The sequence below is a fragment of the Carettochelys insculpta genome, unplaced genomic scaffold, assembly GCF_033958435.1.
Source record: "Carettochelys insculpta isolate YL-2023 unplaced genomic scaffold, ASM3395843v1 scaffold_0062, whole genome shotgun sequence".
NCBI lineage: Eukaryota > Metazoa > Chordata > Testudines > Carettochelyidae > Carettochelys > Carettochelys insculpta.
In genome coordinates this window covers 45,916-72,546 of record NW_027439099.1, presented here as the reverse complement: position 1 = coordinate 72,546, position 26,631 = coordinate 45,916, and the positions used below count along the sequence as shown (strand labels likewise).

Here is a 26,631-nt window from a genome sequence, read left to right as displayed (position 1 = left end):
CAGAGGTGGGGGCGGGGAGGAGCTGGGGGGAGGGGTGGGGGGCAGCGAGCCCCGATTCTGAGCCCCCCCCATCTCCCCCCAGAGCAAACCACCTACGACACCCCGCGGGAGGTGTCCGCCGCCTTCCTCGCCTCCCTCTCCGAGACCGCCGAGGAGGCGGAGTCCAACCGGACCGGCTGTGAGCTGGGGCGGGGCCAGGGGGCAGCACTTATGGGGCAGCGGGGGGGGGGGGCTGACCTGGGGTTGGGGTCAGCCGGGGGGGGGCTGACCCGGGGGAGAGGGCAGCAGGGAGGGGCTGACGCGGGGGGGGCTGACCCGGGGGGGGGCAGCGGGGGGGGCACAGCCGGGGGGACTGACCCGGGGGAGAGGGCAGTAGGGGGGCTGACCCGGGGGAGAGGGCAGCAGGGAGGGGCTGACGCGGGGGGGCTGACCCGGGGGGGGGAGCGGGGGGGGCACAGCAGGGGGAGTGACCCAGGGGAGGGGGCAGTGGGTGGAACACAGCAGGGGGGCTGAGCCGAGGGTGGGGGCAGCAGGGAGGGGCTGACGCGGGGGGGGCTGACCGGGGGAGGGGGCAGCGGGGGGGCACAGCGGGGGGGGGCTGAGCCGGGGGTGGGGGCAGCAGGGGGGGCTGACGTGGGGGAGGGGGCAGCGGGGGGGCACAGCGGGGGGGGGCTGACGCGGGGGGGGGCTGAGCCGGGGGTGGGGGCAGCGGGGAGGGGCTGACGCGGGGGGGGCTGAGCCGGGGGAGGGGGCAGCGGGGGGGCACAGCGGGGGGGGGCTGAGCCGGGGGTGGGATCAGCGGGTGGGGCTGGGAATGACCCGCCCCCCCCCCGCCCCCCAGCGGAGAAGTCAAAACGCCGCATCCGGATCGAGGCCGGGGGCTCCATGAACATTTACCTGGTGCTGGACGCCTCGGACAGCGTGGGGGAGGGGAACTTCACCCAGGCCCGCGACGCCCTCGTGCAGCTCGTCGAGAAGGTGGGGACCCCCCACCCCCAACCGACCGCCCGGCCCCCCCTTCCTCGCCCCCCAACCGGCCCCCCGCCCAACCCCCCCCTTCCCCACCCCCCAACCGGCCCCCAGCTCCTCTTCCCCACCCCACAGCCCATCCCCCGGACCCGCTTCCCCAACCCCCAACCGGCCCCCCGGCCCCCCCGCGGCAGCGCCCCACCACTGAGCTGCCCCCCCAGATCTCCAGCTACGGGGTGTTCCCGCACTACGCCATCCTGACCTTCGCCACGGAGCCGCACGTGGTGCTGAGCGCCCTGGCCCCGCGCAGCAGCGACGCCGACTTCGTCACCACCCAGCTGGAGAAGCTGCAGTACAAGAGTGAGGGGGCGCGGGGGGGCCCTGGAGCGGGGGGGCTGCGGTGGGGGGCGGGGGGCTCGGGAGCGGTGGGATGGGGGGCTGCGGGGGGGTTCTGGAGCGGGGGGGGTTGTGGGGGGGGCCCTGGAGCGGGGGGGCTGCGGGGGGGGCGGGGGGCTGGGGAGCGGTGGGATGGGGGGCTGCGGGGGGCTCTGGAGCGGGGGGGCTGTGGGGGGGCTCCGGAGCAGGGGGGGGCTGCGGTGGGGGCGGGGTCCGGGGCGGGGTCCCGCCCGGGCTGACGCCCCGCGCCCCGCAGGCCACGCGCAGCGCAGCGGCACGAACACGCGCGCGGCGCTCACGGCGCTGTACAACATGATGGTGCAGCAGGAGCGCGAGGAGCTGCAGCGCGGCCACAAGGTGGCGCCGGTGGCCAACTCCACCCGCCACGTGCTGCTGCTGATGACCGACGGTGAGAGGCCCCCCGCGGGACCCCCCGACCCCCCCTCCGGGACCCCCCCCGCGGGAACACCGACCTCCCCATGGGCCCCTGGACCGCCCGTGGCCCCCCCAAGGGAACCCCAACCTCGTCTCTGGATCCCCCTGTGATGGAGCGGGGGGGGGGGGGGGTGCGTGTGAGCCAGGCTGGATGTCCGAGGCAAGCAGCAGCTCCCAGCGGCTAAGGATGACCCTGGGGCTACACCTGGCAGGTGACACCTCTGCCCTGAGCAGGGAGGAGGGAGGAGCCGAGCTGGGTTTGAATCGGGGGCGGCAGTTAGAGGCTGGGGGAAGAGGAGCTGGAAGGCGCCAGCCGGAGGAGGGGGAAGCTGCACCCCAGCGGGGCCCCCCTCGGGCTCCTCTCCCCAGGACGGGTCGGAAGGACTGTCTCTGGCTGCTGCACTGTCGCTTCTGTGAGAAACTGGGCATCTGTTGCCTAATAAACCTCCTGTTGTACCTGCTGAGTGAGAGTCACTCCTGCCAGCGGCCGGGGTGCAGTGCAGGGGGACCCCTGAACCCCATCACACCCCCAGGCCCCCAACATCCCCATGGAGCCCCGAGACCCCCACATCCCAACCCCTCCTGTGCCCCTCATCTCCAGCCAGCGCTGCTGGTGCTTGGCTCTGCTGGTGGCCCCCCCCGGGCGCCCCATGGCCCCCGCACCCCCATCTCCTCCCAGCCCCGCTGAGCCCCCCACCTGTCCGCAGGGAACACCAACATGGGGGGCTCCCCCGAGCCGGTGGTGGCGCAGATCCGGGAGCTGCTGAGCATCAACCGCGGCCGCGAGGACTACCTGGGTGAGCGCCGAGGCGGGGGGCTGGGCCGGAGGGAGGGGCGGCCCGACTGCGCCCAGCTCACCCCGCCGCTCCCCGCCAGATATCTACGTGTTCGGGATCGGGGCCCTGGTGAACCTGCAGAACCTGAACGCGCTGGCCACGCACAAGAGCAACGAGAAACACGTTTTCCACATGCAGAACATCCAGGACCTGCGCAAGACCTTCCAGGAGATGATTGGTACCCCCGGGACCCCCCCCAGGGCCCCCACCCCCCGGAACCCCCCAGGGCCCCAACCCCTCCCGGGACCCCCCAGTGACCCCATCCCCCCGGGACCCCCACCCCCCAGTGACCCCATCCCCAGGGCCCCCCAGGACCCCTCCTAGGGCCTCCATCCCCCCGGGACCCCCCAGTGACCCCATCCCCCAGGGCCCCCACCCCCCCTGGGATCCCCCCAGGACTCCCCCTAGGGCCTCCATCCCCCCAGGACCCCCCCTAGGGCCACCATCCCCCTGGGATCCCCCAGGACCCCCTCAGAAGCCCCCTAGGACCACCATCCCGAAGGACACCCTGGGAGCCCCGTACCCTCCCAGGAACTGCCCTATCCCCCCGAGCGCCTCATCCCCCAGGACTCCCTGGCCCTCCAGCCCTCCCATTCTCCAGGCCCCCCCCTCAGCTCTCCCTCCCTCCACCCCCTGGGGCCCAGCCTGCTGGCTCCTGACCCCTCTCTCCCCCCAGACGAGAGCGAGGTGCTCAGCATGTGTGGCCTGGGCTATGACTACCAGGAGGCCTCGGACCAGCAGAAGCACCCCTGGCACGTGGCCATCAAGATCGCTGTGAGTGGGGGCGGGCGGGGAGCCGGGGGGCAGCTGGGGTGACCCCCCCCGCAGCGCCCCGGGAAGGGGCTGGAAGTGGGGGGTGGGGGCAGGTGGGGTAACCCCCTCGCAGCGCCCCAGGCAGAGGCTGGAGAGGGGGCGGGGGAGGGGATCTGGGCTGCGCAGAGGGGTAATGCCCCCCTGCCCCCCGCAGCGCCCCGGGAAGGGGCAGGAGATCTGCAAGGGGTCGCTGATCTCCCCCTACTACGTGCTCACGGCCGCCCACTGCTTCGACATCAACGACGAGGCACAGTGGATCTCCGTGGACGTGGGTGAGCCGGACGCCTGGGTCCCCCGGGCTGGGGGAGGGGCCGGACGCCTGGGTCCCCCGGGCTGGGGGAGGGGCCGGGGGCGCTGGGCCGGACGCCTGGGTCCCCCGGGCTGGGGGCGCTGCTGTAGCTCCGGCCGCCTGGGTCCCTCGCAGGGCCGCAGCTGGTTAACAAGGTGGAGGAGCTACAGAGCCACCCCCAGTACCACATCGGGGCGTTGCGGGACAAGGGGATCCCGGAATTCTACGACTACGACGTGGCGCTGGTGAAACTGAAGAAACCCGTCCCCTTCTCCCCCACTGTGCGGTGAGTGGGGCCCCGGATCCCCAATCCCCGGGCCCCCCCAAAAACCCCCAACGCCCCTTCTCTGACACCTCCCAGTGAGCAGGGCGCCCCAATGCCCCCAACGCCCCGGCCCCCCAACTCCCCTTCTCTGACACCTCCCAGTGAGCAGGGCCCTCCCAAAAACCCCTAACTCCCCCAACTCCCCAGAACTCCTAACTGCCTGGGGCCCCCTGGAACCCCCAAGACCCCCACCCCCTTCTCTTATACGTCCCCATGAGCGGAGCCCCCCAGACCCCCCAACCCCCCTGGTGCCCCAATGCCCCTGGAGCCCCCCAACCCTGTTGTGCTCTGGCAACAGCATCCGGTGAATGTGGTCTCCTGCAGCCCTGATCCTCTGGGGCCCCCCAGAACCCTCAACCCCCCCCCCCCCGCTGACTGCGGCCTTCTTCCCCCAGCCCCATCTGCCTGCCCTGCACCGAGGGGGCCACCCGCGCCCTGCGCAAACCCCACCCCGAGACCAGCTGCCAGCACCACGGTAAGAGCCGCTCCCCGCCGCCCCCAGGCCCCGCGGGCGCCCCGGCCCCTGACCCCGCGTCTCCCCGCAGAGCGGCTGCTGCTGCCGGCGGGCGAGGTCCCGGCCCTCTTCGTGCACGAGAAGGTGGACAGGCAGAGGCGGAAGGTGCTGGAGCGCAAAGAGGTGCACATCAAGAACGGCCCCAAGGTGAGGGACCCTGGCGTCCGGGCACCACCCTGCCCCCACCAGCCAAGCCCCATACAGCCGGGGGGGGGCCCCTGGCTGGGCGGCTCTGCTGGGGGGCCCCGGGGCTGGGGGGAGGGGGGCCTGGGGCCAGGCAGCTCTGTTAGGTGCCCTCGGGCTGAGGGAGGGGGGACGCCCCTGGGGCTGGGGAGCTCTGCTGGGGGGCCCTGGGGCTGAGGGCATGGGGGGGGGCCCGGCCAGGTGGCTCTACTGGGTGCCCCTGGGGCTGAGGGCAGGGGCTGTGGGGGGCGGCCCCCAGTGCTCAGCCACCCTCTGCCCCCAGAAATCGGCCTGCGAGGCGGACGCCAAGAAAGCCCTCATCTATGTTAACGTGACGGACGTGAGCCAGGTGGTGACGCCCCGGTTCTTCTGCAGCGGCGGCATCGACCCCGTGGTGGACCCCAACACCTGCAAGGGTGAGTGCGGCCCCCCGGTCCCCCCCCTCAGGCTGCTCCTGGTCTCTCCCCCCGGTCCCCCCCATCGCCCTCTTTGGTCCGCCCCTTGGGCAGTCCCCCGACATCCCCTTCAGTCCCCCTGCCTACCGTCCAACACCCCGTTCGGTCCCCCCTCAGGCTGGTCCCCCCAGTGAGAACCCCACAACCCACACCCTCCTCAGCAGCCCTGGGGGTCCCCTCGCCCCCCCCGGCAGCACAGCTCCCCTAACCCCTTTCCTCCTCCCCAGGTGACTCCGGGGGGCCCCTCATCATCCACAAGGGCAAACGCTACTTCCAGGTGAGCGACCCCCAGGCCCTGCCCCACTGCCATTTCCCCTCCGCCAGCCGGACCTGCCCCCTGGTGGGGGCACTGGCCATGGGCCTGGCTGCCCTGCCCTGTGGGGGGGGGGTCAGGCCATGGGGGGTGTTGGCTATGGGCAAACTGCCTTGGGGTGAGTGGGGGGCCGCTGGCTGTGGGCGCCCTGCCCTGAGGGTGGAGTCAGGCCGTGGGGGGCGCTGGCTGTGGCTGACCAGCCCCTCACCTGCAGGTGGGGGTGATCAGCTGGGGCATGTCTGACTGGCCCAGGGGGAGGGGGGGCACTGGCCATGGCCCTGGGCGGGTGGGGGCACTGGCCGTGGCTGACCAGCCCCTCACTGGCAGGTGGGGGTGATCAGCTGGGGTGGGCCTGAGCGGCCTGGGGGTGAGGTGCGCTGGCTGTGGCCGTGCGCGGGTGGGGGCACTGGCTGTGGCTGACCGGCCCCTCACTGGCAGGTGGGGGTGATCAGCTGGGGCGTGGTGGACGTGTGCAAGGACCCCCAGCAGCAGTCGCCGCCCTACGCCCGCGACTTCCACCTCAACCTCTTCACCGTGCTGCCCTGGCTGCGGAAGGAGCTGGCCAAGGAGGAGCTGGGCTTCATGTAGGGGGGCTGCCCCCTGCGCCCCCCACTGCTGTCAATAAACCAGCCGGGCCCTGCCCCAGACGGACACTCGGCTCCTTGCTGGGGGCGGCGCAAGGGGGTGGCAGGGGGGGACACACGCCCAGGCCGGCTCAGGGGTTATAGAGGTGCCAGGGGGGACACGGTGGGGACACACACACACTCGCCCAGGTCGGCTCAGGGGGTTATAGGAGGTGCTGGGGGGACAGACGGGGGGACACTCGCCCAGGCTGGCTGGGGGGTGATAGAGGTGCCGGGGGGACACATACACTCGCCCAGGCTGGCTGGGGGGTGATAAAGGTGCCGGGGGGACATGAGGGGGTGGGGGGCACACGCCCAGGCCAGCTGGGGGGGGGTGACAGAGGTGCCGGGGGGACATGAGGGGGTGGGAGGCACACGCCCAGGCCGGCTGGGGGGTGACAGAGGTGCTGGGGGACATGAGGGGGTGGGGGGCACACGCCCAGGCCGGCTGGGGGGTGACAGAGGTGCCGGGGGACACGAGGGGGTGGGGGGCACACGCCCAGGCCGGCTGGGGGGGGGTGACAGAGGTGCCGGGGGGACATGAGGGGGTGGGGGGCACACGCCCAGGCCGGCTGGGGGGTGACAGAGGTGCCGGGGGGACACGTGGGGGTGGGGGGCACACGCCCAGGCCGGCTGGGGGGTGACAGAGGTGCCGGGGGACACGGGGGGGACACACGCCCAGGCCGGCTGGGGGGGGGTGACAGAGGTGCCGGGGGGACACGAGGGGGTGGGGGGCACACGCCCAGGCCGGCTCGGGGGGTGACAGAGGTGCCGGGGGGACATGAGGGGGTGGGGGGCACACGCCCAGGCCGGCTCGGGGGGTGACAGAGGTGCCGGGGGGACATGAGGGGGTGGGGGGCACACGCCCAGGCCGGCTCGGGGGGTGACAGAGGTGCCGGGGGGACATGAGGGGGTGGGGGGCACACGCCCAGGCCGGCTGGGGGGTGACAGAGGTGCCGGGGGACACGGGGGGGGACACACGCCCAGGCCGGCTGGGGGGGGGGGTGACAGAGGTGCCGGGGGGACATGAGGGGGTGGGGGGCACACGCCCAGGCCAGCTGGGGGGGGGTGACAGAGGTGCCGGGGGGACATGAGGGGGTGGGGGGCACACGCCCAGGCCGGCTGGGGGGTGACAGAGGTGCCGGGGGACACGAGGGGGTGGGGGGCACACGCCCAGGCCGGCTGGGGGGTGACAGAGGTGCCGGGGGACACGAGGGGGTGGGGGGCACACGCCCAGGCCGGCTGGGGGGTGACAGAGGTGCCGGGGGACACGGGGGGGGGACACACGCCCAGGCCGGCTGGGGGGTGACAGAGGTGCCGGGGGACACGGGGGGGGACGGGCACACGCCCAGGCCGGCTGGGGGGGGGGTGACAGAGGTGCCGGGGGACACGGGGGGGTGGGGGGCACACGCCCAGGCCGGCTGGGGGGTGACAGAGGTGCCGGGGGACACGAGGGGGTGGGGGGCACACGCCCAGGCCGGCTGGGGGGTGACAGAGGTGCCGGGGGACACGGGGGGGGACACACCCAGGCCGGCTGGGGGGGCACAAGCTCAGCCGTTTATTGGGGCGCAGGCTCAGAAGAGATCCTCGTTGTACACCACCTGCGAGCGCTTGTCCCGGTGGGACCCCTTGGTGCTGTTCTTCACGGCTGCGGAAAAAGGGGATCAGTGCTGGCTGGGGAACTGCCCCCCCCCGCCCAGAGCTGCCGTGAGCTCCCACCTGCCTGCCTTGAGTTGGGGGGGGAACCCAGGCGTTCTACCCCTCACCCTACCTTCACCGAGCCGGGGGAACCAGGCGTCTTGCCCCCCACCCCAACTCCTGCCTTCCCTGAGCCAGGGGGAACCCAGGCATCCTGTGCCCCACCCCCAACCCCAGCAAAGAGAACCCAGGCGTCCGAGGGCGGCCCTCACCCAGCGAGCCCCAGACGGATTTGCCGGTGGCCGCGTCCAGCATGGGCTGCTTGCGGGCGATGCTGACTTTCAGCTGCACGTCCTCCACCACCGCCCCGTTGAGCTGGGGAGAAAGGCGGCGTCAGACCCCAGGGCTGGGTCCCGGCCCCCCTGGGGACCCCACGTGGCCTCCTTGTACAGCCTGCTCAGCACCCAGCCCTACACGTCTGCTGCTACACCGGCACCTGCCCCAGAGCCAGCCCCCCGTCAGCGCCGGGCCAGGGGTCCCATCTCACAGCCCCTGCCCCGCCCCGCCCCAGAGCCAGCGGTCCCCGCCTGACAGCCCCTGCCCCAGAGCCAGCCCCCCGTCAGCGCCAGGTGAGGGGTCCCCGCCTGACAGCCCCCGCCCCGCCCTGCCCCAGAGCCAGCCCCCCGTCAGTGCCGGGCCAGGGGTCCCATCTCACAGCCCCTGCCCCGCCCCACCCCAGAGCCAGCCCCCGTCAGTGCCGGGCGGTGGGGGCCCTACCTCAGCGATGGCCTGATCCGCTGACTCCATCTTCTCGTAGGTGACGAAGGCGCAGCTGGGGGAAGAGGAGGAGTGGTGGGAAGGGAGTCGGGGAGCCAGGCCCCCCCCGGCCCCGCCCCGCCCCGGCGGCACTCACTTGCGAGGGCTGTCCATGGAGAGGTCGATGATGGCGCCGAAGGGCGAGAAGGCGTTGCGCAGCAGGCTCTGGGTCATGTCCGTGCCGTACACGTACACTGTGTTCCCCTTGCGCGGGGCCCGCCGGTCTGGGAACGAGTCGGACCCTGTAGGGGTCAGCTGGGGTCAGAGCCGCAGGGAGTCCTGCATCCTCAGGAGCGCCCACAGCCCCTCCCTGCGTAGAACCAGGAGAACCCAGGAGTCCTGGCTCCCGGCCCCTGCCCTTACCACCAGCCCCCACTGCCCTCCCAGCGCCGGTGAGGACCCAGGAGTCCTGGCTCCCAACCCCCTGCTCTAACCACCAGCCCCCACTGCCCTCCCAGCGCCGGTGAGGACCCAGGAGTCCTGGCTCCCAGTCCCCTGCTCTAACCACCAGCCCCCACTGCCCTCCCAGTGCCAGTGAGAGCCCAGGAGTCCTGGCTCCCAGCCCCTGCTCTAACCACCAGCCCCCACTGCCCTCCCAGCGCTGGGAGAGAACCCAGGAGCCCTGGCTCCCTGCTCTAACCGCCAGACCCACTGCCCTCCCAGAGCTGGGGAGAACCCAGGAGTCCTGGCTCCCGGCGCCCCCCATTGCTCTAACCACCAACCCCCACTGCCCTCCCAGCCGTGGGGCCGCAATCCAGGCCCAGGCCGCTGTGGCGTCATACGGCGGAAGCTGCTGTCCCGCTCACGGTCCCTCTCGCGGCTCCGCTCCCGGCTGTGCTCGCGGTCGTAGTCCCACTCGAAGCCATGCAGCCCCTCGCGCTCCGACTCCCGCTCCGCGTCCCGCTCGTCCTCGGCCTCCTTGTCAGGGTCCCGCAGGCGCTCGCTGGAGCTCACGAAGCTGCAAGGGGTGGGGGCGCGCACTGGGTCAGGGCTGTTGCGGGGTCCAGCGTCGTGGGTGTGCTTGGGGCCGGGAACGGGGCCTCGTGCTTAGAGGGGGGCTGGGGCTGGGGCCAGGGTTCCCTGGAAGCTGAGCGCTACGGCCACTGCCCGGGGAGATTCAGGTGCCCAGAACGCGCAGTGTTTCTCAGGGCCCCGGGGGACAGGACTCCTTTCACTCTGCACAGGGCTGGGGCTTTTGGGGGGAGGGCCTGGGGGTGCACTCACCTCTCGTAGAGAGATTTCCTCTGGGGACGCCGGGACTGCAGCAGAGAAAAAAGCAGGTCACCCCCCCGAGCACACAGGTCAGGTCCCCAAGGTGGGCTGGGAACCCCCGGCATACAAGCACATTGCACATCCCAACACCCCACGGGGTGTGGGCCTGGGACTGCCCTCGCCCCCTGGCCCAGCTGTTCACAATGCTGAGCCCTGAGCTGGGGAGAACCCAAGAGTCCTGGTCCCCAGTGCCCCACCCTCCTCTGTGCCACCAGCCCACACTGTCTTCCCAGAGTTGGGAAGAGAACCCAGGAGTCCTGGCTCTCAGCCCCTGCTCTAACCACCAGCCCCCACTGCCCTCCCAGCGCTGGGGACAACCCAGGAGTCCTGATCCCAGCCCCCTCTCCGCAAACCCAGGTACCTCCTGGCTGTCATCGTCGGCCGACATGCTGCGCTGGAAGGGCTGGAAGGTGGGGGCTGGTCCCTTCTCAGGGTCCTAGAAGTACGCAAAGAGTCAGGCAGGCTCTGGGGAGGTCTGAACCCCACAGCGCCCCCATTACTTCCCCACAGACCTTCAGCTTCCCCTCCAGCGTCCGTGAGCGCTTGAAGCCGGAGTTCTTGTTCTCTGCCTTGATGGCGCTGATGGCTCCCGTCTTCACCAGCATCTTGGCCTGCTCTGTCGCTGTGGCCGTGTCCACAACCGGCTGGTCTGAGATGGCTGGGAAAGCGGGAGGCTAGTACCCAGGCGTCTGCTCCCCGAACTCCACACCATAGCCACTGCCCTCCCAGCGCCGGGGAGAACCCAGGAGTCCTAGCTCCCGGCCCCTGCTCTAACCACCAGCCCCCACTGCCCTCCCAGCGCCAGGGAGAACCCAGGAGTCCTGGCTCCCAGCCCTCTGCTCTGACCACCAGCCCCCACTGCCCTCCCAGCGCCGGGGAGAGAACCCAGGAGTCCTGGCTCCCAGCCCCTGCTCTAACCACCAGCCCCCACTGCCCTCCCAGCGCCAGGGAGAACCCAGGAGTCCTGGCTCCCAGCCCTCTGCTCTGACCACCAGCCCCCACTGCCCTCCCAGCGCCGGGGAGAGAACCCAGGAGTCCTGGCTCCCAGCCCCCTGCTCTGACCACCAGCCCCCACTGCCCTCCCAGCGCCGGGGAGAGAACCCAGGAGTCCTGGCTCCCAGCCCCTGCTCCAACCACCAGCCCCCACTGCCCCCCAGCGCTGGGGAGAGAACCCAGGAGTCCTGGCTCCCGGCCCCTGCTCTAACCACCAGCCCCCACTGCCCTCCCAGCGCCGGGGAGAGAACCCAGGAGTCCTGGCTCCCAGCCCCCCAACACTGCTCTGCCCCCAGCTCCTCCCCCCCCCCCACCACGAGTGGGGGACCCAGGCGTCCGGGCTCACAGCGTTTGATGCCGCCCTGGGTGGCTGCGCTGGTGGAGCTCTGCTGCTTCTTCAGCGCCAGCAGCGCCTTTTTCTGGGGGGCGAGACCGGAGCTGCCCGTCAGGTGCGTGTCCCGCCCCCCCGCCCCCTTCACCCGGGCCCCTCCCCCCTATGCCCCGCCCCGCCCCTTCACTCCGGGCCCCGCCCTCACCCAGCCACTTTCCCCCATGCCCCGCCCCCACCCAGCCCCGCCCCCTTCACCTCCGGGCCCCGCCTCCACCCAGCCCCGCCCCGCCTTCACCTCCGGGCCCCCGCCCGCCGAGCCCCGCCTCGTCCAGCCCCGCCCCCTTCACGCCCCAGGCCCCGCCCCCACCTTCTTCTTGAGCTTGGCGAACTTCTTCTGCAGCGCCTCCTCCTCCTCGCTGAGGCCGGGCGGCAGCGCCAGCATCGTCCCGTCCGGTCCGGTCCGGTCCGGGGGGCGCGGGGAGCCTGAGGCCGGTGCTAGGCAGCGGCCCGCCCCCGGAAGTCCCGCCCCCCCACGGAAACTCCCACAATGCAACGGGCGCGGCCGGCCCGCCCGCCCCTTGTGCTCCCGGCGGCCCCCGCGGCGGCCTCAGACGCACTTCCCGGCCCCGCCCCCCAGGCTGGCGCGTTCCGCAGCCTCCTCCCTCGTCGCCGCCGCCTATTGGCCGAGCGCCGCCCTCATTTGCATAGCGGGGCGCGCGCCCGGGGCGGAGGGTTGATACAGCGACCCCGCGGGTGGGGCTGTGGTGGACGTCACTTCCGCCCGTCTCCCCGCTCCCCACCATTGGCCGCAGCACGGACGCGTCACTTCCGCCCCGCAGCCCTCTTCCTCCACCTCCTCCGGCTTCCGCCCCGCAGCTCTCGTCGAGCGCTTCCGGGGCAGGGGGCGGCAGCGGAGCCGCGATGGAGAGAATGGGTGGGGGAGGGGTGGCAGGGTGGGACAGTGGGGGAGGGGCAGAGCAGCTGGGGCGGGGCGGGGCGGGGCAGAGCGGGGGGGGGAGTGGAAGTGGGGTAGCGCAGGGGGGAGTGGGGTGGGCCGGGGCAGCGAGGGGGGAGTGGGGCATGGAAGGGGGGTGGGGGTGGGGCAGAGCAGCGAGGGGGGAGGGGCAGTGGGGGTGGGGCAGGGCAAGGGGCACAGGGCAGACGGTGGGGGGGGTTCGGGACATCAGGCTATGGGGGGGTGTCTTTGCGGAGTCTGACCCCCGTGCTGCCCCCCCCCCCAGTGCTGCCCCCCCGGGGGCCCCTGGAGCTGCCGCTGTCCCTGCTGGAAGTGGGCTGCGCTGGGCGCTTTGAGCTCCTCACCCGCCCCGAGGGGCCCGGTGGGGACATGCTGCCTCTCTGCACGGTGAGCCCACCGCCCCCCATCACTGGCCAGGGCCTGGCCTGCCTGGCGGCGTCCCCCCCCCCAACTTCACGTCTCCCTCCTGCCTTTCCAGCTGCCCCACGGCCTGCCCCCCTTCGCCATGGACCTGGCCTCCGAGCTGGAGCAGCGCTTCCTGGCCAGCCCCGAGTGGCTGCCCATCCACCACTTTGAGAGGGCCCACAGGTGAGCAGCCCAGGCCTGGCACCCCAGCTTCCCCTTGCCCCCGGCAGCCCTGGGACATCAGTGCCCAGACCCAACTAATGCCTGGGATGTGGGGGTCGCATCGGGGTGAGGCTGTTGCTGGATTTTCCCCTGCCCCCCATCAGGGGCTGGCCCCGGGAGAAGGCCGTGTGGTCGCTGCTGGAGATGGACGCCACCCCTGTGCACTCCACGCTGCAGACGGAGCGGGACCCCACCACGGGGCAGATCCTGGGCTTCAGAGAGGTGAGCACGCCCGGACGCCGGGGTTCCACCCTGGCAGCCGCACTCCAGCGGAGAGGGCCGGGAACCTGGAGACTCGGGCAGTCGCGTGATTCAGAAACGAATCGCGTCGTTAAGCAATTAGCAGCTACAACCCCTCGGGATGTTTCCCGCCTTTTCCGAGGGGCTGGTTCCCCTCAGCGGCTAGAACGCAGGGGCTGCAGCACCTGGTTTGCGCTCGGTTGCAGAACCGGTACTTGCCCAGCAAAAGGCAGCGTTAGTCAGCGTCCCTGTTACAGACACGGGCGTGTGAGCTCTTCCGGCGACAGCCGAGCTTGCGAACGTACGGTGCTGTACCTGCTGTAACTGCGCTCGCGGGTGAAACGCGGTCAAACCCGAGAGCCTGCGAGGCCGCTCCGACAGGCGTGTGCGTGTTTGCAGGAGGCCGCGTCGCCTGACAGAGAGACGGGCGTTCGCAGGGCGCCATCAAATCCTTGTGTTCTGTCTGCTGGAGGAGTCGCTGGGCAGCGTTCTCCGAACACGGCCGCTCCACGCGCAGCCGGCGTCAGAGGAGCAAGGGGAGGGCTGGGAATAAGGAAAGCAGAGCGGTGGGCAGCGCTAACAGAGAACAGAACAGGAAAGGTTTTCTGGTCTCTGTCTGAATTCAGGGGTGGGGCAGAGAAGATGTGTGAGACTCAGGGTGGATGTGTGAGACGAGCAGAGCAGCTCCCAGGGCTAAGGATGACCCCTGGGCTGTACCTGGGCTGGCAGGTAACAACTGTGATGGGGTTCAGAGGTCCCCCTGCACTGCACCCCGGCCGCTGGCAGGAGAGACTCTCACTCAGCAGGTACAACAGGAGGTTTATTAGGCAACAGATGCCCAGTTTCTCACAGAAGCGTCAGTACAGCAGCCAGAGACAATCCTTCCAACCTGTCCTGGGGAGAAGACCCCGAGGGGGGCCCCTCTGGGGTGTAGCTTTCCCCCTCCTCAGGCTGGCGCCTTCCAGCTCCCTCTCCCCCTAGCCTCTAACTGCCACCCCCGATTCAAACCTCGCTCGGCTCCTCCCTCCTCTTTGTTCAGGGCAGAGGTGTTACCTGCTAGTTGTAGCTCCAGGGTCATCCTTAGCCACTGGGAGCTGCTGCTTGCTTCAGACATCTAGCCTGACTCACACATGCACCCCCCCCCCCGCTCCATCACAACAACTCTGCCCTGAGCACAGAGCAGGGAGGAGCCGAGCTGGGTTGGAATCGGAGGGGCAGTTAGAAGCTGGGGAAGAGGGAGCTGGAAGGCGCCAGCCTGGTGAGGGGGGAAGCTGCACCCCAGAGGGGCCCCCCTCGGGCTCCTCTCCCCAGGACGGGTTGCAATGACTGTCTCTGCTGGCTGCACTGACCCCTCTGTGCTGAGCTGGGCTCTGTCACCTCATCAACCTCCTGTGCTACCTGCTGGGTGAGAGTCACTCCTGCCTGCAGACCGGGGCAGAGCTTGGGGACTGCTGAACCCCAACACACAGGGCACGGCCCCATCTTGACAAGCGCGTGCAGCTGCGGCTGCTGCGTTCCAGCAAACGAGCTCTTGGCCAGGGAAGGGCTCAGACGAGGGCAGCGGGGGGGCAGAGCTGGGAAGTGGGTTAGAGAGGAGGATCCGGAGGGGGTAGGGTAGACGGACAGACGGATTCAGGGCTAGCAAGTTGGGGCTGGACCAGAGGAAAGGAGCCGGGAGAGGTACCGATGCGGAGCGTGTCCGTGGCGCCAGGCCCTGCAACAGCGCTGCCAGGCGTTCCCACGCCTGGGGCCTCGTCTCCCTGGCTCCAGTGCTCCCTGTGCTGGGGGCGGGGGGGGGGGTGCTTCACCGCACTGAGGGCTTGGCCCCGGCCTGCCTCTGACCCTGCCCGCTCCCCTGCCCTGCCAGGCGCTGCTGGACAACGTGGGGCTGTCGGCCAAGAACTCGCTCTCCTTCCAGCGCGCGCCGGGGCCCCCCGCCCAGGCCCTGCGGGGCAGCAGCACCAACTACCCCTTCTGGCCAGGTAGGTGCCCCCCCCCACCCCCAAACAGCTCCACCCCCTGCCCCAGGGACTGCTGGGGCTCAGCCTCCCTCTGGCTCCCCAGGTGGGATGGACGAGCCCAGCTTAGAGCAGATCGGCACCAGAGAGCAGCTGGAAGAGGAGGTCGACTTCGAGAAAGGTACGTGAGACCTCGGCGTCCTGGGGCGCCCACAGCCCAGCCCAGCCACCTCATTCCCCCTTACCCTCAACCAGCATCCTGGGGCTGGGGGGAGCCGGTGCCCCAGAGGGGCCAGGCCCTGCCCCATTCCCTGCCCCACTCTTGCCTCCCCTGGTGAAATTTTGCCGCTTTCCCTTGGCTGCTTCGCAGAGCTGCTGACGGTGCCCCTGGGCTGGAAGAAGGGGGTGGAGTTCAAAGCGCAAGGTAGGAGCTGCCCCTGGGGAGGGACCAGCTGGGACGGGGGGGTGGGGGAGGGCCCGGCGGAGTCCGGTGCCTCGGGGTGCCCAGTCCTGTGGGAAGGGACGCGGCGCCCGCCGGTGTTGGGCCCCCTGTCCCCAAGGCAGGGCCAGCGCCTGGGGCACCCCCACCTCGGCGTTTGCTCCGCAGGGGCGGCCCTGCAGGGCCCATCGGGACGGCTGCCCCTGGGCGGGCTGCTGGGGGCGCTGGACTCCTTCCAGCTCGGCGACTCCAGCGACGAAGAGCAGGAGAAGAAGAAGAAGACAAAGGGGCAGGAGAAGGAGAGGCCCCCGGCCCCCACCCCCGCCCTGCAGAGGGCAGACAGCCTGGAGGAGCTGGTGCTCAAGGTGGGGAGTTGGGGGGCTGTGGGAAGCGCGAGGGGTGTGGATAGGAAGAGGGGAGCTCTGGGGGGCGACGGTGCGGATAGGAAGGGGGGCTGGCGGGGAGGGAGCTCTGAGGTCCTGGGAGCCGAGGGGGGAAGCCCGTAACTAGCACCTCTGCCCCGCAGGATGTGGCCTCTGAGCCCCCTCCGCCCGCCCAGCCCGTGCCCCCCGAGCCCCCCCAGGAGCAGTGGGCGATTCCTGTGGATATCTCCTCACCCGTGGACGACTTCTACAAACGCATTCCTGACCCGGCCTTCCGGGTGAGTCCGGCGCGGGGGCACTGGGTGGGGGGGCTGCCCCAGCACACGCCGGGAGCCGTGGGGCACTGGTGGGGGTGGGGGGGGGCTGCCCCGGCGCACGCTGGGAGCCCCCTGACCCCCCCATCCCCGCAGTGGCCCTTCGAGCTGGACGTGTTCCAGAAACAGGCCATCCTGCACCTGGAGCGCCGCGACTCGCTCTTCGTAGCCGCGCACACCTCGGCCGGCAAGACGGTGGTAGCCGAGTACGCCATTGCCCTGGCCCAGAAGCACATGACCAGGTGAGGCCCCGTCCCCCCCCTCCCCCCACCCCCCGCTGGATCCCCACCGCTCACCCTCCTCCCCCCTCGCCTCCCCCCCCAGGACCATCTACACCTCCCCCATCAAGGCTCTGTCCAACCAGAAGTTCCGAGACTTCAGGAACACCTTTGGGGACGTGGGGCTGCTCACGGGGGACGTCCAGCTGCACCCCGATGCCTCCTGCCTCATCATGACCACTGAGATCCTGCGGTGAGGGGCTGGGAGGGCACCGGCAGGGCTGGGCGCGGGCGGGGGCGGGGTCTGCGGGGCAGGGGGGGCACTGGCGGGGCTGGGGGGGGGCACCGGTGGGGGGCAGGGGTCAGGCTGGGCCGGCAGGCCTGTGGGGACCGGCCCAGGCGCTGGGTCCAGCCGTCTGGCTCTCTGGGGCAGGTCGATGCTGTACAATGGTTCGGACGTGATCCGGGACCTGGAGTGGGTGATCTTTGACGAGGTTCATTACGTCAACGACGCCGAGGTGAGGGCCGGGGTGTCTGTCCTGACCAGACTCTCGTGTGCAGCAGGGAGGAGAGGCCATAGGGTGGGCTGTGGCTGACCCTCATATCTCCCCAGCGTGGGGTGGTCTGGGAGGAGGGGGGCCGTGGGGCAGGCCGTGGCTGACTTCTCTCACCCAGCGTGGGGTTGTGCGGGGGAGGCCGTGGGGTGGTGTGGGGCAGGTTGTGGCTGACTCCCCTCCCCCAGCACGGGGTGGTGCGGGGCGGGGCGGGGCGGGCCATGGCTGACTCCTCTCCCCCAGCACGGGGTGGTGCGGGGCGGGGCAGGCTGTGGGGCGGGCTGTGGCTGACTCCTCTCCCCCAGCGCGGGGTGGTGCGGAGCGGGGCAGGCCGTGGGGCAGGCCGTGGCTGACTCCTCTCCCCCAGCGCGGGGCGGGCCGTGGGGCAGGCCATGGGGCGGGCCGTGGCTGACTCCTCTTCCCCCAGCGCGGGGTGGTGTGGGAGGAGGTGCTGATCATGCTGCCGGAGCACGTGAACATCATTCTGCTGAGCGCCACCGTGCCCAACACGCTGGAGTTCGCCGCCTGGGTGGGGTGAGTGGGGCGGAGGGGGTGGGGGGGCTCCGACGGGCCGGGAGGGGCTGTCTCGGGCAGTGGAGGGGGTGGGGGGACCCCAGCGACCCTGAGTTGGGCAGGGCCGGTGGGGGGCGGGGTGGGGGAGGCGGAAGCGTGGCTGGCCCGGGGGTGGGGGGGCAGCACCGCGAGCGCTGACCCCTCCCCCCCCGGCAGGCGGATCAAGCGGAAGCAGCTGTACGTGATCAGCACGGCCCGGCGCCCGGTGCCCCTGGAGCACCACCTGTACACGGGCACCAGCCACAAGTCCCAGTACGAGCTCTTCCTGCTGGTGGACGCCCGCGGCGGCTTCCTCTCCAAGGGGTGAGTCCCACGCCGCCCCCCCGCCCACCCCTGCACCGCCCGCCCTCACCCGCCACGTCTCCCCCAGGTACTACGCGGCGGTGGAGGCCAAGAAGGAGCGAACCAGCAAACACGCCCAGACCTTCGGGGCCAAGCAGCCCACGCAGGCGGGGGCCGGGCCGGGCCAGGTCAGTGCTGGGGCGGGAGATGGGGGTCTGGGGGGCGCGGGAGATGGGGGTCCGGCCCTGACCTGCCGCCCCGCCCAGGAGAAGGGGGTGTGGCTGTCGCTCATCGACACGCTGCGGAAGCGGGACCAGCTGCCGGTCGTGGCCTTCACCTTCTCCCGCGCCCGGTGCGACGACAACGCCGCCGCCCTCACCACCGTGGACCTGACCAGCAGCGCCGAGAAGAGCGAGGTGCACGTCTTCTTCCAGAAGTGCATCTCCCGCCTCAAGGGCTCCGACCGCCAGCTGCCCCAGGTCGTGCCCGCGGGGTGGGGCGGGGCGAGGGGCGGGGCTTGGATTGGTGGGGGCGGGGCTCAGCAGGGTGGGGCAGGGGGCGGGGCTGGCTGAGCTCCATGGCGGATGGGACGCCCACCCAAGGACAAGGCAGCTCCAGGGCCCAGCCCATTGGCCGGCTCAGCTGCCATGAGACAGGAAATAGGTGTGGGGAGTTTAAGGGCACAGGGACAGGAAGTCCCACCCCTGGGGCTTCAACAGCCACACAGAGCCCCAGTTGCCTGCCGGGGGACAGGAAGTCCCGGCCTCCCCAGGTAACGGGGGGGGGGTTTACCCAAGCCTTATAAAGGTCAGAGGTTGCCCGACAGGAAGTGACATCACATACTTTTGGCCCAGTGCACTGAGAGAGAATCAAAGGCAGCCAGGCAGGAAGTCCCGCCCCCCCCCGCAGCATGGGGCTGGGCGGAGCCCCCGCTGGGGCGCTTGGCAGGACTCCACAGGAAGTGGGGTCCCCGGCTTGGTGGGGGGCGCGCGCCCTTTGACCTGGGAGCTGGGGGGGGCAGGGCGGGGCGGACAGGAAGTGGGGGGGCGGGGGGCCGCTGGCTGTAACCTCCCCCGGGGCGGGTCCAGGTGCTGCACATGGTGGAGCTGCTGAAGCGCGGCATCGGGGTGCACCACAGCGGCATCCTGCCCATCCTCAAGGAGGTGGTGGAAATGCTCTTCAGCAAGGGGCTGGTCAAGGTGAGAGGGGCGGGGCTGGGCCTGCAGCTGGGGTAAAGAGGCAGCCATTGGCCGGAGGGCGGGGTCAGAGGGGTGGGGCTTTGGCCTGGGTGGGGCTTTGGCTGGAGGGTGGGGGCAGAAGGGCGGGGCTTTGGCTGGAGGGTGGGGTCAGAGGGGTGGGGCTTTGGCCAGGGGTGGGGCTTTGGTTGGAGGGAGGGGTCAGAGGGGTGGGGCTTTGGCCGGGGCGGGGCTTTGGCTGGAGGGTGGGGTCAGAGGCCCCATTTGTTCTGTGGGGTTCAGATCCTGTTTGCCACGGAGACCTTTGCCATGGGGGTGAACATGCCGGCCCGCACCGTGGTTTTCGACTCCATCCGCAAGCACGACGGCACCGGCTTCCGTGACCTGCTGCCAGGCGAGTGCTGGGGGGGGCGGCCCTTGGGGTGGTGCTGTGGGGCAGGGGCCCTCGGTGATGTGAGGCGGGGGCCCTCGGGGCGGGGCCGTGGGGCACTGAGGCTCCCTGCCCCCTGCAGGCGAGTACATCCAGATGGCAGGCCGGGCCGGGCGCCGGGGGCTGGACACCACCGGGATGGTCATTGTGCTCTGCAAGACCCAGGTGCCCGAGATGGCCGACCTGCACCGCATGATGCTGGTGAGCTGCCCCTGGGGTGCTGAGCTGGGGGATACTGGGGCGCCCTGTGGAGGCGGGGGGGAGCTGGGGTGTCGGGGCTGAGCTTGGGGGATGCTGGGGCATCCTCTGGAGGCGGGGGGGGGAAGCTGGGGGATGCTGGGGCGTCCTGTGGAGGCGGGGCGGGGGGGAGCTGGGGTGTCGGGGCTGAGCTGGGGGATACTGGGGCGTCCTCTGGAGGTGGGGCTGAGCTGGGGGATGCTGGGGCATCCTGTGGAGGCGGGGGGGGGGAGCTGGGGTGTCGGGGCTGAGCTGGGGGATACTGGGGCGCCCTATGGAGGCGGGGGGGGAGCTGGGGTGTTGGGGCTGAGCTGGGGGATGCTGGGCGGTCCTGTGGAGGCGGGGGGGAGCTGGGGGATGTTCGGGCGTCCTCTGGAGGCGGGGGGGCGCCGGGGGGCTGAGCTGGGGAATGCTGGGGCGCCCTGTGGAGGCGGGGGGGCGCCGGGGGGCTGAGCTGGGGAATGCTGGGGCGCCCTGTGGAGGTGGGGGGCTGAGCCGGGGCGCCGGGGGGCTGAGCCGGGGGATGCTGGGGCGCCCTGTGGAGGTGGGGGGCTGAGCCGGGGCGCCGGGGGGCTGAGCCGGGGGATGCTGGGGCGCCCTGTGGAGGTGGGGGGCTGAGCTGGGGTGCCGGGGGGCTGAGCTGGGGGATGCTGGGGCGCCCTGTGGAGGTGGGGGGCTGAGCCGGGGCGCCGGGGGGCTGAGCCGAGGGATGCTGGGGCGCCCTGTGGAGGTGGGGGGCTGAGCCGGGGCGCCGGGGGGCTGAGCCGGGGGATGCTGGGGCGCCCTGTGGAGGTGGGGGGCTGAGCCGGGGTGCCGGGGGGCTGAGCCGGGGGATGCTGGGGCATCCTGTGGAGGTGGGGGGCTGAGCTGGGGCGCCGGGGGGCTGAGCCGGGGAATGCTGGGGCGCCCTGTGGAGTGTTGGGGGCGGGGGGAGCTGGGCCTCCCCTGGGTGTGCAGGGGCGGGCGGACGGTCTGCAGGGGTGGGCGCAGGTCATGTGCCTTGGGATCCCCGTGGCTGCGCAGGGGTCCCCGTGCGGGCGGTGGGTCCCCTGCCCCAGCCCCAGCCCCAGCCCCGCTCCCTCCCGCCCGCAGGGGAGGCCGACGCAGCTGCAGTCCCAGTTCCGCCTGACGTACACCATGATCCTGAACCTGCTGCGGGTGGAGGCTCTGCGCGTGGAGGACATGATGAAACGCAGCTTCTGCGAGTTCCACAGCCGCAAGGACAGCCAGGTCGGGGGGCCGGGCCGGTGGGGGGCCGGGCCGGGAGAGGGGCCAGAAGCGAGCGGCCGCTGACCCCCCCACCCTCCCCGCAGGCCCACGAGCTGGCCATCGCCCAGCTCAGCCGCCGGCTGGCCGCCATGGAGGAGGTGGACACGGGGGGGCAGCTCAGTGACCTGCCCGAGTACTGCCAGGCCGTGCAGGACCTGCAGGAAACACGTCGTCTCATTCAGGTAGGGGCAGAGCCTGGCCCCGGGGTGGGGCAGCAACTTTCCCTGGCTGTTGTGGGCAGAGCGGGCTGGCTGGGGCGGACCGGGCTGGCAGCGGCGGGAAGAGGGCGCGGGGGCCGAGCCGGGGCGGACCGGGCTGGCAGCGGCGGGAAGAGGGCGGGAGGGCTGAGCCGGGGCAGACCGGGCTGGCTGGGGCGGGAAGAGGGCGCGGGGGCTGAGCCGGGGCAGACCGGGCTGGCTGGGGCGGGAAGAGGGCGCGGGGGCTGAGCCGGGGCGGACCGGGCTGGCAGCGGCGGGAAGAGGGCGGGAGGGCTGAGCCGGGGCGGACCGGGCTGGCTGGGGCGGGAAGAGGGCACGGGGGCCGAGCCGGGGCGGACCGGGCTGGCAGCGGCGGGAAGAGGGTGGGAGGGCTGAGCCGGGGCAGACCGGGCTGGCTGGGGCGGGAAGAGGGCGCGGGGGCCGAGCCGGGGCGGACCGGGCTGGCAGCGGCGGGAAGAGGGCGCGGGGGCCGAGCCGGGGCGGACCGGGCTGGCTGGGGCGGGAAGAGGGCGGGAGGGCTGAGCCGGGGCAGACCGGGCTGGCTGGGGCGGGAAGAGGGCGCGGGGGCCGAGCCGGGGCAGACGGGGCTGGCAGCGGCGGGAAGAGGGTGGGAGGGCTGAGCCGGGGCGGACCGGGCTGGCAGCGGCGGGAAGAGGGCGCGGGGGCCGAGCCGGGGCAGACCGGGCTGGCTGGGGCGGGAAGAGGGCGCGGGGGCCGAGCCGGGGCGGACCGGGCTGGCAGCGGCGGGAAGAGGGCGGGAGGGCTGAGCCGGGGCGGACCGGGCTGGCAGCGGCGGGAAGAGGGCGCGGGGGCTGAGCCGGGGCGGACCGGGCTGGCAGCGGCGGGAAGAGGGCGGGAGGGCTGAGCCGGGGCGGACCGGGCTGGCAGCGGCGGGAAGAGGGCGCGGGGGCCGAGCCGGGGCAGACGGGGCTGGCAGCGGCGGGAAGAGGGCGGGAGGGCTGAGCCGGGGCGGACCGGGCTGGCAGCGGCGGGAAGAGGGCGCGGGGGCCGAGCCGGGGCAGACCGGGCTGGCTGGGGCGGGAAGAGGGCGCGGGGGCTGAGCCGGGGCGGACCGGGCTGGCAGCGGCGGGAAGAGGGCGGGAGGGCTGAGCCGGGGCGGACCGGGCTGGCAGCGGCGGGAAGAGGGCGCGGGGGCCGAGCCGGGGCAGACCGGGCTGGCAGCGGCGGGAAGAGGGCGGGAGGGCTGAGCCGGGGCAGACCGGGCTGGCAGCGGCGGGAAGAGGGCGCGGGGGCCGAGCCAGGGCGGACCGGGCTGGCAGCGGCGGGAAGAGGGCGGGAGGGCTGAGCCGGGGCGGACCGGGCTGGCAGCGGCGGGAAGAGGGCGCGGGGGCCGAGCCGGGGCGGACCGGGCTGGCAGCGGCGGGAAGAGGGCGCGGGGGCCGAGCCGGGGCAGACCGGGCTGGCTGGGGCGGGAAGAGGGCGCGGGGGCCGAGCCGGGGCGGACCGGGCTGGCAGCGGCGGGAAGAGGGCGGGAGGGCTGAGCCGGGGCGGACCGGGCTGGCAGCGGCGGGAAGAGGGCGCGGGGGCTGAGCCGGGGCGGACCGGGCTGGCAGCGGCGGGAAGAGGGCGGGAGGGCTGAGCCGGGGCGGACCGGGCTGGCAGCGGCGGGAAGAGGGCGCGGGGGCTGAGCCGGGGCGGACCGGGCTGGCAGCGGCGGGAAGAGGGCGGGAGGGCTGAGCCGGGGCGGACCGGGCTGGCAGCGGCGGGAAGAGGGCGCGGGGGCCGAGCCGGGGCAGACCGGGCTGGCAGCGGCGGGAAGAGGGCGGGAGGGCCGAGCCGGGGCAGACCGGGCTGGCTGGGGCGGGAAGAGGGCGCGGGGGCCGAGCCGGGGCAGACCAGTCCCCTCCTTTCCCCGCAGCGGCGGGTGGCGGAGTCGGCCAGCGGACTGAAGGCTCTGGCGCCCGGCCGCGTGGTGATCGTCCAGACCCCGGTGCACCGCAATGCCCTGGGGGTGATCCTACAGGTGAGAAGCGCAGGGGGTGCTCCGCATCCTCCTCCCCCGCAGCGTTCTACTCAGCTGTTCCCTCAGTGCCCCACCCCAGAGGGGCCGCATCTCCCCTGGGTAACCAGCCCGGCTCCCCCGACAGGTCTCCCCCGACGCAGCCAACCGGACTTTCACCACCCTGGTGCTTTGCGAGAAGGCCCCCGAGGAGGGGACCCCGGGTGGGGACACAGACAGGGGCAGCCCCAGCCCAGAGGTGCCCTTCCCCGACGACCTGCTGCTCAACAAGCTCTTCCTGCCTGAAGGTAACCCAGGGCGAGCAGCCGTTTTCTCCCTGGCACTGGTGGGGGAGTGGGGGCTGAGAGCCAGGACTCCTGGGTTCTCCCTGGCACTGGGGGGCAGTGGGGGCTGGTGGTTAGAGCAGGGGCTGGGAGCCAGGACTCCTGGGTTCTCCCCGGCGCTGGGGGGCAGTGGGGGCTGGTGGGTAGAGCAGGGACTGGGAGCCAGGACTCCTGGGTTCTCCCCGGCGCTGGGGGGCAGTGGGGGCTGGTGGTTAGAGCAGGGGCTGGGAGCCAGGACTCCTGGGTTCTCCCCGGCGCTGGGGGGCAGTGGGGGCTGGTGCTTGGAGCTGGCGGGGAGGAGCGCTGAGACAGGCTGGGTTCTCCCCGGCTCTGGGAAGGGGCAGAGGCTGCCAGTTTCAGCAGGGATTCGGGCCCCGGCCCACATGCCCCACTCTCCGGGCAGGGCCCTGCGGTCACGTGGTGGAGCAGCTGGGGCCGTGCGACATCGCGGTGCTGACAGGCCGGACGCTGCGGGTCAATGCCGAGCGCATCCTGGAGGATGTCCGGAAGCGGCAGATGCCGCGGTTCAGGTGCGGGGGGGGGGGGGGTAGTGGGGGCGTCTGGTGAAAGCGGGGGCCAGGGGCTCTCCTGCCTGGTGGGGGACCTCACGCGTCGGTCGGGGCAAAGTGGGGGCTCAGCCATGGCTCGGGGGGGCCAGTGAGGACCTCGGCCATGGGTCAGGGACAGGTGGGGGAGCCAGGCCGTGGCTCGGGGGGCCGGTGAGGAACTCGGCCATGGGTCAGGGACTGGTGGGGGAGCCAAGCTGTGGCTCGGGGGGACAGGTGGGGGGGCTCGGCCATGCCTTGGGGGGGGCCAGGCCAGCGCCACCCCCGGGGCTAGCGCCTGCGGGCTGGCGCCGTTGCAGGCACGACCCCCCCGGGCCCTCGGCCGTGCAGGCGGCGCAGGAGCTGCTGCGGCTGGCGGAGGGGGGCGCCAGGGGGCTGCCCCGCCTGGACCCGGTGGGCGCGCTGCAGCTGAAGGAGCTGGAGGTGGTGGAGGCTGTCGTGCGGCTGCGGCGCCTGGAGGAGATGCTGCCCAGCTTCCAGTGTGTGCACAGCCCCCGCTTCGCCCCCCAGGTGAGCACCAGCGCCGTGGGGCGGGGCGGGGCGGGGCAGGGCCGGCGCGGGGGGGCATCAGGGCCCCTCTGACCCCCGTCTCCCCCCAGTACCTGCGACTGGCCGAGCGGCTGCGGCTGCGGGTGGAGCTGGAGCACAGACGGTTCCTGCTATCGGACCAATCCCTGCTGCTGCTGCCGGAGTACCAGCAGCGGGTCGAGGTGAGCCCCAGTCCCCCTGTCTGCCCCCCAGCCCCAGAGCACCAGCAGCGGGTCGAGGTGAGCCCCAGCCCCCATCCCCACCCTGCGCTCCCCGCCTGCCCCCCAGCCCGAGTACCAGCAGCGGGTCGAGATGAGCCCTGCCCCCGTTCCCCCGACTACCAGCAGCGGGTCGAGGTGAGCCCTGCCCCCCAGAGTACCAGCAGCGGGTTGAGGTGAGCACCAGCCCCCCCGCCTGCCCCCCAGCCCCAGAGCACCAGCAGCGGGTCGAGGTGAGCCCCAGCCCCCATCCCCCATCCCCACCCTGCCCTCCTCGCATGCCCCCCAGCCCGAGCACCAGCAGCGGGTCGAGGTGAGCCCTGGCCCCCCCCGCCCCCTCCGAGTACCAGCAGCAGGTCGAGATGAGCCCTGCCCCCCCTCCGAGTACCAGCAGCAGGTTCAGGTGAGCCCTGCCCCCCAGAGTACCAGCAGGGGGTGGGGCTGAGCCGTGCTGGCGGGAGGCCCCTGCAGCTGCCCCGCTCCCCCGTGCCAGGTGCTGCGGGCGCTGGGCTACGTGGACGCCGGGGGCGCGGTGCAGCTGGCCGGGCGCGTGGCCTGCGAGATCAGCAACCACGAGCTGCTGCTGACGGAGCTGGTGTTCGACAACCTGCTGACGGAGCTGCGGCCGGAGGAGAGCGTGGCCCTGCTCAGCTGCCTGGTGTGCCAGGGCAAGGGCCCCAGCGAGCCCCAGCTGCCCAGCGTGCTGCGCCAGGTGGGCGAGGCGATGGGGGGCGGCGGGGGGGGGGGGCAGGACTCCAGGCCCGGGCCCCTCACGGCCGGCTCCCCCGCAGGGCATGGAGCGGATCCGGGCGGTGGCCGAGCGCGTCGCCCTGCTGCAGCGGGACTGCGGCCTGCGCGAGTCGGTGGAGGACTTCGTGGCGCAGTACAACTTCGGCCTGGTGGAGGTGGTGTACGAGTGGGCCCGTGGCATGGTGAGTGCGGGAGGGTCGGCCGGGCCCTGCCCCGTTCCCCGGTGCCCCTGGAGGGGACAGAACCTGCTCCCAAGCCAGCCGGGCCCTGCGCCCTGAGACCGGGAGGAGCCGGTCCCCCTAGAGGGGACAGAACCTGCCCCATTCCCTGCCCCCAAGCCAGCCGGGCCCTGCCCCCCTCCGGGCCCTGCCCCATTCCCTGCGCCCTGAGACGGGGAGGAGCCGGTCCCCCTAGAGGGCACAGAACCTGCCCCCAAGCCAGCCGGGCCCTGCCCCGTTCCCTGGTGCCCCTAGAGGGGACAGAACCTGCCCCAGTCCCTGCCCCCGGCTGGGAGAGGCTGGTGCCTCTCGGGGGGCCAGGCGCGGCGGTGCCCCACGCCACGTGGGCGAGCCAGCTCCCACCAGCCCCAGCCCCAGCCCCGTCCCTGTCCCGCAGCCCTTCGCCGAGCTGGCCCGGCTGACGGAGACGCAGGAGGGGATCGTGGTGCGCTGCATCCAGCGGCTGGAGGAGACCTGCCGGGACGTGCGCAATGCGGCCCGCATCATCGGCGAGCCCACGCTCTACGCCAAGATGGAGCAGGCCTCCAGCCTCATCAAGAGGGACATCGTCTTCGCCGCCAGCCTCTACACCCAGTGAGCGCGGCCCCCGGGCCCGGCCCGCGGAATAAAGCTCCCTGCACCAGCTGGCGTGCGGCCCTGACTGGGGAGAGGGCGACCTCGCCCTACAGCTGGGAACAGGGGCGATCACCCCCCACAGCGGGGGCATGGGGGGAGCGGGCAGGGTGAGTCCCCTTGTGACCACATGGTCCCTGCTGGGTGTTTGGGGGGCCCTGTGCCCCACTGCTCCCCCAGCCAGGAGTTCTGGGTCTCCTCTGCTGGAGTGGGGGGTGCAGCTGGGCTCCTTTCCCCTGCCTTGGCCAGCAACCACTGGTCTCCATTCCCCCCACCCCCCACAGCCTGGGTGGGCTGCT

General features: G+C 72.6%; 3 protein-coding genes across 4 annotated transcripts; 2 read left to right on the top strand and 1 right to left on the bottom strand.

Annotated features, from left to right (window-relative positions):
• Positions 1 to 82: 82 nt before the first annotated feature.
• Positions 83 to 6,179, top strand: CFB (complement factor B; the record flags this gene model as incomplete). The annotated part of the gene is made up of 14 exons (XM_074983219.1): positions 83 to 178; positions 842 to 978; positions 1,191 to 1,329; positions 1,622 to 1,774; positions 2,508 to 2,597; positions 2,677 to 2,814; positions 3,313 to 3,410; positions 3,604 to 3,721; positions 3,874 to 4,024; positions 4,459 to 4,538; positions 4,609 to 4,724; positions 5,044 to 5,176; positions 5,443 to 5,492; positions 5,967 to 6,179. Coding segments are annotated over 14 exons (1,649 nt in total), but the record flags the coding sequence as incomplete, so codon positions are not given.
• A 1,515-nt stretch (positions 6,180 to 7,694) lies between these two features.
• LOC142006425 (negative elongation factor E-like) lies at positions 7,695 to 11,730 on the bottom strand. Of its 2 annotated transcripts, none has more exons than XM_074983217.1 (10): positions 11,569 to 11,730; positions 11,217 to 11,289; positions 10,390 to 10,535; positions 10,239 to 10,313; positions 9,830 to 9,864; positions 9,388 to 9,563; positions 8,703 to 8,847; positions 8,567 to 8,621; positions 8,062 to 8,164; positions 7,695 to 7,799 (listed from the first exon to the last, which is right to left on the bottom strand). In XM_074983217.1, exons 1-10 carry the CDS (start codon positions 11,641 to 11,643, stop codon positions 7,726 to 7,728), a joined length of 957 nt encoding a protein of 318 aa, XP_074839318.1. In that variant the 5' UTR covers positions 11,644 to 11,730; the 3' UTR covers positions 7,695 to 7,725. The 2 variants fall into 2 exon arrangements, with proteins under 2 accessions (XP_074839318.1, XP_074839319.1); XM_074983218.1 differs by having other exon boundaries at positions 9,412 to 9,563.
• A 131-nt stretch (positions 11,731 to 11,861) lies between these two features.
• LOC142006423 (superkiller complex protein 2-like) lies at positions 11,862 to 26,337 on the top strand. Its single transcript, XM_074983215.1, has 29 exons — positions 11,862 to 12,135; positions 12,443 to 12,564; positions 12,656 to 12,765; positions 12,909 to 13,026; positions 14,912 to 15,026; positions 15,109 to 15,183; positions 15,373 to 15,426; positions 15,610 to 15,806; positions 15,968 to 16,102; positions 16,235 to 16,380; positions 16,463 to 16,609; positions 16,790 to 16,874; positions 17,338 to 17,444; positions 17,640 to 17,786; positions 17,854 to 17,953; positions 18,032 to 18,244; positions 18,854 to 18,964; positions 19,244 to 19,355; positions 19,474 to 19,592; positions 20,721 to 20,858; positions 20,942 to 21,079; positions 22,995 to 23,099; positions 23,224 to 23,383; positions 23,823 to 23,949; positions 24,285 to 24,495; positions 24,585 to 24,695; positions 25,225 to 25,443; positions 25,523 to 25,663; positions 26,097 to 26,337. Exons 1-29 carry the CDS (start codon positions 12,123 to 12,125, stop codon positions 26,295 to 26,297), a joined length of 3,777 nt encoding a protein of 1,258 aa, XP_074839316.1. The 5' UTR covers positions 11,862 to 12,122; the 3' UTR covers positions 26,298 to 26,337.
• Positions 26,338 to 26,631: the final 294 nt, after the last annotated feature.

Coding starts and splice junctions, on each gene's coding strand:
- LOC142006425 (XM_074983217.1), bottom strand. CDS start 11,643: ATGCTGGCGCTGCCGCCCGGCCTCAGCGAGGAGGAGGAGGCGCTGCAG. Junction 11,290..11,568: donor TCGCCAAGCTCAAGAAGAAG/GTGGGGGCGGGG, acceptor CTCGCCCCCCAG/AAAAAGGCGCTGCTGGCGCT. Junction 7,800..8,061: donor ATCCGTCTGGGGCTCGCTGG/GTGAGGGCCGCC, acceptor CTTTTTCCGCAG/CCGTGAAGAACAGCACCAAG.
- LOC142006423 (XM_074983215.1), top strand. Junction 18,245..18,853: donor CCGACCGCCAGCTGCCCCAG/GTCGTGCCCGCG, acceptor GGGCGGGTCCAG/GTGCTGCACATGGTGGAGCT. Junction 23,100..23,223: donor CCCTGGGGGTGATCCTACAG/GTGAGAAGCGCA, acceptor CTCCCCCGACAG/GTCTCCCCCGACGCAGCCAA.